Genomic DNA, 10150 nt, shown 5'->3' with positions numbered 1-10150 from the left:
GAATATCAATTAAAAATGTAAGTCAATAAAAATTAATGTCAATAATTCTAGCCACTCGAGTGCAATAACCTGTTCTTGTAGTGCAAATAATCTTCTCCCTCTACCTTACTGACATTTTTGCACACGTATATCTTATTCGTTTTTTCGGGTTTAGTATTTCTTTTGTACATTGCTCTTTTTTTATATTATTTAGCTATTTATTGGTTATTTTAAATTTTTTTCTTTTTAGGATATACTTTTTTATATATACTTCGTGTGTATTTGTAAATTTGTTGAGTGTGCATATTTGCTACTGCACAAGCAAATTTCTCCTCTGTGGGATTAATAAAGTTCTATTCTATTCTATAAATTTAACTCGTTTAATTTTTATTTTTTATTTTGTTTTTACCTTTTACTTTTATTTTAAATTTTCTTATCTTTTTATCTTTATATGGGTGTTTGGCTTTTGGGGTGTTTGATTTGTAAATGAAAGTGTTGTGTGTGTGAGATGGAGATGTCAATTTCCCCGAGGGAACCTCCCAAAGGGATTAATAAAGTCCTCTTGAGTCTTCTGTCTAAAGTCCAAATCAAACGAAAAATAATGGTTTGTCTCATTTAAAATTTAAGATAAAAGAATGAACTACAAAGTTATTAACAAAACAATATTTTATTTTCAAAGAGTAATGTTCAGAGTGCTGTAAAAAAAAGTAATACCCATCATCATCGACTGAAGATAAAGCCAGTCCTTTATTTTGGCAAGAGATTACTGATTAATTTCTCGTGGGAGTTTTAAGGCTTCCTCTGACTCTAGCTGGTCCTCAGTTTTTTTGAAACACATCTTCCTGTTCTCCAGCATTGCCTGCAGCTTAAAAGGTCTCCGGTCCAGGCTCCTGGCTGGTTGTTGTAGTGTCCAGCCCATCCTGGTCAGCACTGGCGTTCTGTGAGTCAACTCCCTCGTCGTCCTCATCTTCTACATCCATCTCAAAGACACGTATGTGTCTCAGATTGGCACTTAGCTGTCAGGAAAGAAAAAGTGAATGTCTTGCAACAGCACTATACAAGCACTGACATGTTAATGCTGGCAGAGAAAAAAATAAAGCCTCCATAAACTGTTTACTCTGATCAGCCACCACATTAAAACCACATGCCCAGTATGGTGCATATCTCCCTGCTTTTGCAAAAACACCTCTGACCAATCAGACCAATCAAGAATGCAGGATCTTTAGACCTTTGTATTGATATATCTCACCCAGGATCTCATTTATATCCCGTGGATTCTGATGTGGTGGCTCCAAAACCTGGATTTTTTTTTCATGCACATTCCGCTACAGCTCAATCAGGTTTCTCAACAAAGATTTTATGAGTGACAGACATTGAAGTCACTTTACCACTCAGAGGCTTAATGTTGTAGCTTATCAGTGTACAATGTTTTAAGTATACGTTTTACATACCACACAGGCCACTTTGCGGATTCCATTGACGGCTACAAACTGAGCCTTCATGTTTTCCAGTTCACGCCACTGATTCCCCAGCACTACAGACTGGCAGGGGATGGTGCTGCTCTGCTGGTCCAGTCTGACAATAAGGGTGATATGCTCCATGTTAAATATGCACATTCTTTCCTTTGTCTTTCCAAACATCCTAAATCACTTACTGCATTTTCAAATCATTGGAACACACTTGAGTTAATAACTTTAATCCTAAAACCATGTATCTTCAAACTCATAGATTTTAGGAGGATAGATTTCCTCAATGTTGCAGGCAATGAAGAGCGCTGTGATGCCAATGTGCTGCAAGTAAGTAAGTTTGTCATCTAATTTAAAAGAAAGAATGAGGACCCCGGTACTTCTTCCCAGTGGCCTTCATTTTAATACATGAATTTCTGAAACCTCTGTACCACCCCAATAATCAGTAAAAATAAAAAGTAGTTTTAAACAATTACAAAAAAGAATAATAAAAGCATGCATGCAACATGCATAAAATTACTCACTGCAGTGATATTGATACGTAAAGTTTGTATTTAGAAACTGTTAAAAAAACAAACTTGTGGTGATTTAATATATAATAAAAACTTGATAAAATATAATTTTCTGTGAATTATTTCACATGTTGGGCTTTAAAGTTTTAAGTTAATACAAAAAGATATAATACTCATAGAAAAGTTGGCAATTTTACTTTGGGGGCTTACTCTGAAAAAGTTAACATGCCTATTTTATTTTTAAAAAAAAAGCATCTCTCCTATTTCCATAACTCATTTCCCACCTTCTGTCCACAACGCTGTTTTAGCTCCTGTGTCTTTAATTAAGTTGGAAAAATATACCAGTGCTTTGGGCCGCTCGGTGGCGCAGTGGGTTAAGCAGCGGGCCATATACTGAGGCTACAGTCCTCCTGCAGCGGTCGCGGGTTCGAATCCCGCGCACCTTTGCTGCGTGTCTTCCCCGTTCTCTCTCTCTACCCCTTTCCAGTCTGCATCTCCAATAAAGGGCCACTAGAGCCCAAAAAAAAAAGAAATATATACCAGTGCTTTTACTGTAGCTAGTAACTGCTACTTCCCCTGATCCTTCACCTGTCCAACAATCCCAAATCATCAATGATGATTGAAATATGCAGGTTTTCTCCAGGCAGTGATCTTTATACATTTCATGGGACCGACATTGTGCATGGGTTTCAGATTCATCTCATTGTTCAATGCAGATTCATTATTCAACACTGAATATTACCTACCGGTATATGCCACAATCCATGGCTGCTTGCTCAATATAACCTTGTTTTCTGTTTACGAGGTAATGATCTCTTGTGTTCAGCTTTTCTGTACACAAATCCCCACCCTTTAGCTGATCTTCTTATTGATTGGTTATTTATGCTGATTCCTGTTGCTGCTTTGTTTTTTGTTTTTCCTTTTGCTGTGGATTTTATATTTTCAAAGCATATTTTGGGGGTTTTCTGTAATGATGTTTTGAGATCTTCTTTTACTTTCCTTGTACATTTCTCTTTTACAGCATTCCCATTTCTTTCTACTTGCTGTGAATTAATTAAAATAAAGGCCAACTGGGAAGAACCAACATCATTTATCATCTTCCATGTTTACCTTCTACCTTAATTACCATCTTCAAGGAGTTTTATAGCCCTAATGTTTCAACTGACAGGTCTTGCCAACGCTGTGTTTCCCATCGATTAGCCAGCTCCAACAGCTTAAGTCCTACAAGCACTTTATCTTAACTGCAGGATAATCCGCATATTTAGACTTGTGAAGGCAAATTTCAAGATGTTCCCGTAGGCGTAGTATTTTGTTCGTCTAATGAAATATCATCGATAGATTTATTTTTCACAACCAGAAAATTGATCTGTTTAATGAAAATAGCTTTGTGTAGTATCTTGTGTTTATATACAAAATATAGTAGAGTGTTACTCCAGATGTTTTGTCTGGGGATGAAGTATTACAAGTTCAATCACAACACTTTTGAGGTGCAGCACTATAAATTCTTATAGTAGCATCTATTTTTTTCATGAAGGGTTACATTTTACGCATGTGAAACAATGATAATTAAAATAGATGAACACACACCTCAGGTTGGGCTCCCAGCTAAATTCAGTTTCACAGTTCAAGCTGGAAGCAAGAGGAAGCTGAGCCAGGAGACGCCTGCCGTTCTGTTCCTCCAGTTCTTGCAAGACAACCGTCAAAATGTCATCGTCATAGAAACGAGCATCCAGGCAGCTGTAAACAAAATCAGACCTGAAAAAGAAACAGATGATAAATTCAGAGTGAAAGTCACAATTTTATCAGCTGAAGGAAGACGAAAAACTGCACTCACCGGTCAGCAGCACTGCCATTGGTCTCACTGTCAAGAAGATGGCTGAGGTCAAATGACATGACACTGTTTGAGATATGCCTGTAGGAGAAAAAACACACCTGGTTAGAGGCAGATATCAGATGTTGATATAAACTCACACACACTCCCACCATCACACCTGTTTGGGTCTGTTCCTCTTCGTAACAGGTAAAGTTTGCCAGGAGAAATGTCTGGCATGCAGAACACAACACAGTGCATTTTGGCTTTTTTGTCGTTCCACCTGAAAAAAATAAAAAAAATAAAATAAAAAAGGAAATATCATTATTTCAAACTATCGTCTTGCTGTTACAATTACAAAACTTTATGATTGTTTATACATACAAAGATGGAAGTTCAAAAAGTCGAGGAGTGTTTTCCGAACTAGAGAAATGAACATTAGAAAATACATTTTATTAAATCATATCTGAAATAATTATCAAATGAATAAATTATTATAAGACAACGTATGAGATTATACCTCTGGGGTACTGTGTATAGGGGCAAAAAGACAGCTTGTTTCACAGAGTTCCCAATGACTTCCTGTGAACAAATAAAGTATCACGAACATGAGAACTGAGCAGGTGCTGGATAACAGGGCTCTTAATATTTGTAATTTAATTGTGGAGTATTAAAATGAGATTGAAAACTTGTGGCCAGACAAAACTCACTGCAGGTTTCTGTAGGCAGTGCTCAATCACGTTCTCCATCATTCTCTTGACAAAGTGCAAAGATTTTTGAGGATATGACGGAAACAGCAAAGGACTCTCTAGAGAAAGCACATTTTTAAAACTTTTTTTTTTTTTTTTTTTAAATCACAACATAATTAGTTCGTGTTCTAACTTCAGTTTCAGTAAAATTTCTCAAATTATTCTGCCTCTTCACAGTACACAAAACCGTCTAAATTATGTTTATTTTTACCCTTCAGATGTGTGCTCTCTTGTAAAAACTTTAGCCATTGGTTCCCTTTAGTGTTGGGTGGAGACACAAGATCCTCATCCTCATCTTTCAGGTACTGTCAAAGTCCACATAAATCACAAACCAGCATGACAGACAATGGTCCTCCTTACTTTAATAATGATAATATTAATAACAATAATAATAATAATAGTTTTTAAGCACAAAATTACTCACCTGACCAACTCGCTCTACATTGAAGTACTTCCCTTTGCGATCAAAGAGTTCCTCATTCTGTTAAGACACAAATTCAGAAATCAAAAATCACAGTTAAAAATCCCCCTTTTCACTTATTTTCCAATTGCCAAAGTAGTTTTTTGCTCATCTCACCTCACTGAAATGCTCGGACAAAAAGTCAGCAACAAATGCTATGTCCTTCTGAGTCATCTGAGGAATAAAAAAAAAAAGAAATGAAACTGTAAAATAATTTCAGGAAAACTAGAAGTTACAAATCCCATGATGAGGCTCACCTTGTTGAGTTCTGGTGGTACGTGCTCCTCACACATTCTCAGCATTGCTGTAAGGAAATAAATTACAGTCTGAGTAAAAAATAAAAAATAAAGAGTAAATAAACTTTGTGTTTATTCCCACAGACTACTGAATATCAAATTTCAGTAAGTCAGCAAATAATTTTCATTACCTACATACAGCCACCGAAAAAAGGCTTTGAAGTTTTTCATGCTCTTGTCAATCACCCTAAATGACAAAATAAAAGTGGTAAAACAAGGCGGAAACAGAAGAGTGTCAACAGACATTTCTCATAATAAACTTACTGCAGAAGTTCGTTGGCTTTGAGAGAGAAGGAGCCTACAGCTGTGATAGCACCTACGAACAAATACCACATTTTTAATAAAGACAAAAAGATTCATTTCAGTCATTGCATGTGTTTGAACTAGTACCCTCTATAGCAGCTGAATCCAAACCGAGGGGCTCAAACTTCTGCTTCCAGAGGGACATTCCTCTCACTTCACTGAGATGATACAACAAAGCCTCTGAGCCACTGTAGCGAGCAGAAGAAAAGGAAAACATGAGAAGCATTTAGGCAGCAGAGGTATCAATGAAAGGTAAGACAAAATACCTCTGCAGGTGGCTGATCACTAGCTTCTGGATGCTGGAATAAGACGAATCAATGGACTGGCCAAGCTTTTTCAGACCCTAGGATGTAAAAGTAATTCACACATACAAAAAAAAATAACACAACTACTATACCAACCATAACTACTGTATATCATATAAATAGTCTTGAGAGCAAGAGCTGAAATAATCAAACAGGAAAAGTCTTGAGTGATGTCTCACCTTGACAGTCAGCTGGTTCATCAGAAGAGCCTGGAGTTCAGGGCTGAAATTATAAAGACAATGGCAAGAAAATTACACAAATATCAACGTAAACCGACAACAAATGCAATCTAACCAGCTCAAGAGGTTACTATCTTGTACTGGATACTTCAGACAATACAACATAATAACATGCATGTCAGTAGAAAAGTCTCCCTGATATCCTACCTAGACTGTCCCCACAGAAGAAGCTCCAGAAATTCATCCTGAACTTGTGTACTTGTATTCTTTTCCTGCGAAGAAAGAAGACACAACATGCATTGTCTCTCTCTGATTTTAGGTCTTTAGCCAGCACATTGCACATCTTTTTCTGTGCAACTATTTTCAGATTTTGACACCTATTTGACCTATTTTTATGTCACGTTTTTGATCTAATACTTCAGTCAAAAAATATCCAAACAATGATAAGGATTATGAAGCAAATGTTTTACTTTTATTCTTGAACAGGTTGGAAGCTTACTGTAAATCTTCATAAGACAGGAAATGCTTTTGTGAAAGTGGACTGGCTCCCCAGCACTTGATTGTGCTTGTCCACCAAGGAAAAAGGCCTTTGAACAACAAACCTGAACAAACTTAGTGAGGCGAAGATCCATCTGCATGAGGATGTCTTCCCATGCTTCGCACATACAGGTAAGAGAGAGGTGCAGGTAAAGCACCAGGGTGGAGATATGGGTGAACTTGCGTGCCATCCTGGTGACCTCAGGCAAACAGTCTGACAACAAGCCCGTGTCCAGCTAGATAAAAAAAATACCATAAAAAAAACAAGTAAAAAAGAAAGTTAGAGCAGACACAGGGGAAAGAGGGGAAAAAAAACCCAGGTCATCCATCTCACCTGAATGTAACAGATCTCTGGATTGCTGTCAGCAGACCTGACCTCTGTGATGACAGATAGGGACTTGAGATCGCTGGACAGACTCAGACTGCGACATGTTCCGGAAACCTGCAGAATGTTATTCAGTTACAGTAACACGGTTAAATCAGTTTATTGTTGTGCACTTAAAATGCTTTATGCGTCTTTGGCATCTACTGTTGCTACATTTCTCATATCAGTTACTTCAAATGTTAGTATTTTTTTGATTTCTAGGTATTCCTGCATTTACAATAAAAAAACAAAACGGATGCACAAGTGCAGTGTATTTAAATTATCTTTTTCTTTTAAGGTTTGATAATTAGTCAGATAAAACATAAATTACGGATGTCTGTCAGAAGACGTAAGAGACATCACGTACTAACAGACAAAACAAGCCTTACCCCGCCGAGAGTAGCAATCTTGTACATCCCATATGCATAAAGCTCCACAAAACCAGCATCCCCACCAAGAACAAGTATGTTTAGTCTGCATGGAAACATGGGATGAAATAATTTCCGTCAGATTATAAAAAATAGCATTGCTTTTTTTTTTCCAACAACAGAATTGCCCTTCGAGGGTTCTATTAAGAGATTGATAAAGTTTTCTGATTCTGATCTTTGCTCTATGTAAAGTGGAGCATCATACCTGACTTCTCCCAGGAGATTGAGTATCTCATCAGACTTTTCTTCACTGTGAGACAGACAGAAATATTTTCAGCTCGTACTTGTAAATCAAATAGCTAATGATTACTATCATGCTTTCCCAACCTTTCCTACCCACCTGAAGATCTTTGAAGTTGTGCTGTAGCTGTGGAATGAAATATTGGACAAATGATATTCAGTCAACCAAAATTAGTATTCTTATAATGTAATATACAATCAATGCTACTATTACCTCTTGGGGAGAGTTGGTATTTTAGGAAGGAAAAGTTTAGATTCATCTTCGGAGTTGTAGAAGGAGCTGAGGGCACTGAAAGGCATAAAAACAACCATTCAGGTTAAATTTATTTACAAATTATACACAATATGGTTTGTTGCCTGAGATTTGCACACACCTGCTCTCCTCCACCACCTCCATCCAGTGCATGCAGGTTACAGGACTTTGCACTGGAAACACGTGAAGAATCTCTGCTTTCTCAACACCACAGAGGACCACCTGCTTGGTGTCTCCGAGACTGAAGGCCAGTACTGGGGTTTAGAGTCAGAATATTAAAACCTCATGATTCCATGTAATAGTTGATTAAATTATTACATTTAAATTAAATTAAAAAAATTTGATTAAAATGGAAATATGTTCACAGTTATCTCTCACTTTTGCCATCTGGTCTCCATGCAAGTGCAGTGATCTCCTTCCCAGTACACTCACTGGGCGGTAAGCTCCAAACACGCTGGAAACTAGCCAGGCGATGTAGCAGCAGCTGTAGAAAGTAGCCATAACATGGACAAAAGGATGTAAAATGCCCTAACACTTGAAGTTTTTTTTGGTTGTTGTTTTAAATTGTTTAAGGTTTGGGAGATTTTAATCCCACCTCTCCAGCTGTATTGGCCAGGGCAATCAGATCCCTCTTTGGAGACCATGCCATACACAGAACAGGGTTTGGAAGTTGCTTCTCTCCCACTTGTCGGAAGGCCGGCATCCTGCTGGCTGAAAAATACGGCAGAGTTTAAAAAGCATTATTAGTATTCTTTTAGGAGAAACTCTCCACTGATAATTTATTCCTGTAGGCTTCGAAGGATGAAAGGACAGGTTTAGTTTTTGTGTACAGCTCTTTTCATTGCTTCTTTTGTTTATTGTACAGCCAACTCAGGAGTAGATAAATTAAAACAATCTCAAGAAAATTATGCACTTGAGCGTTTGATAAATTCAAATATATTTGAGTAACTCCTCCAGAATGTTTTTTTTTAGATTAGATTAGATTAGATTAGGTTGACCTTTATTCCTCTTTCAATGGGGAAATTCACTTTGTGCAGCAGCAGTACAGAAAACACACACATGCAGCGAAAGGGTAAAAAAAAGTAAAAAATATATAATTACAAAATATAAACAGTATACACAGTGGAATGAAAATAAAAGTAGTGCAATATGGGAAAGAAAGAAAAACAGTGCAAAAGAAGCAAGTAGGACGTGTATAAGGTATAAAGATATTGCACATCATTTTTATTGCCCGTTACTACTGTGAGCAGGCCTGGTTGTAGAGACAAAGACAATCAAATGATAGCCCTCAATAACACATGACCTTTAGTGTCATTCACATGTGCATGTTAGTTAATGAAATAATAAACTTAATCATGGAGACATGAATAAAAGTATGACATGACTAATGGTAGAAGAAATGTAAGAGACTTGCAGGAAAGAAAACAAATACTTTATATATATATATATATATATATATATATATACACACACACACACACAGGATTGTCTCAGAAAATTTGAATATTGTGATTTTCTGTAATGCAATTACAAAAATAAAAATGTCATACATTCTGGATTCATTACAAATCAACTGAAATATTGCAAGCCTTGTATTATTTTAATATTGCTGATCATGGTTTACAGCTTAAGACAACTAAAATATCCTATCTCAAAAAATTAAAATATTCTGGGAATCTTAATCTTAAACTGTAAACCATAATCAGCAATATTAAAATAATAAAAGTCTTGCAATATTTCAGTTGATGTGTAATGAATCCAGAATGTATGACTTTTTTGTTTTTTTTTTTAATTGCATTACAGAAAATAAAGAACTTTATCACAATATTCTAATTTTCTGAGACAGTCCTGTAGATCTTATTTATGAGATTACCATTAATAAATGCCAGGTTTGTCCTGACGCAGCTGGACGATGAAGTTTGCAGGTTAGAGCAGGGAGGCTACACCGTAGTTTAAGGGCAAACTACCATCTCACTCACCGTTAGTCGCCGCTATGAACCGTTAATGGCTTTTAGACGAGAATCTGCTGCTGAATGAATAAAAAAGGCAGTTTTTTTAGCCTGTCGGCTAAGCTAATTCAAAAGGAGGGCCATGACTTGTTTCTATTTCTACTGCTTTTTACCTTCTTTTTTTTGCTAAACAAACACAAGTATAAAAGCGCACAACCGTCGTAACTTTGAAGGTTCAGCGCGGAAAATAAAAACAAGTCTAATTTTATTGGCAGTGTTTTGGTTTCACAGCTACGCGGACGCCGCCATAGTTTCAGCTC

At 36.7% G+C, this 10150-nt stretch overlaps 1 protein-coding gene across 3 annotated transcripts; it reads right to left on the bottom strand.

Annotated features, from left to right (window-relative positions):
* Positions 1–627: 627 nt before the first annotated feature.
* On the bottom strand, positions 628–10150 carry anapc4 (anaphase promoting complex subunit 4). 3 transcript variants are annotated; one of them, XM_061737074.1, is made up of 28 exons: positions 9861–10150; positions 8477–8592; positions 8260–8365; positions 8003–8135; positions 7843–7917; positions 7729–7755; positions 7594–7638; positions 7350–7434; positions 6931–7038; positions 6662–6832; positions 6267–6331; positions 6060–6102; positions 5842–5918; positions 5663–5763; positions 5537–5588; positions 5404–5459; positions 5234–5280; positions 5094–5150; positions 4941–4997; positions 4728–4821; positions 4478–4575; positions 4288–4349; positions 4152–4190; positions 3949–4050; positions 3792–3869; positions 3545–3712; positions 1431–1554; positions 628–995 (listed from the first exon to the last, which is right to left on the bottom strand). In XM_061737074.1, the coding sequence occupies exons 2-28, from the start codon at positions 8582–8584 to the stop codon at positions 846–848; spliced, it is 2328 nt and encodes a 775-aa protein (XP_061593058.1). In that variant the 5' UTR covers positions 8585–8592; positions 9861–10150; the 3' UTR covers positions 628–845. The 3 variants fall into 3 exon arrangements, with proteins under 3 accessions (XP_061593058.1, XP_061593059.1, XP_061593060.1); XM_061737075.1 differs by lacking the exon at positions 9861–10150 and adding an exon at positions 9755–9792; XM_061737076.1 differs by lacking the exon at positions 9861–10150 and having other exon boundaries at positions 8003–8122; positions 8477–8590.

The sequence above is a fragment of the Cololabis saira genome, chromosome 13, assembly GCF_033807715.1.
Source record: "Cololabis saira isolate AMF1-May2022 chromosome 13, fColSai1.1, whole genome shotgun sequence".
Taxonomy (NCBI): domain Eukaryota; kingdom Metazoa; phylum Chordata; class Actinopteri; order Beloniformes; family Belonidae; genus Cololabis; species Cololabis saira.
The sequence above is the reverse complement of the archived record's forward strand: the minus strand, read 5'-3'. Positions and strand labels throughout refer to the sequence as shown.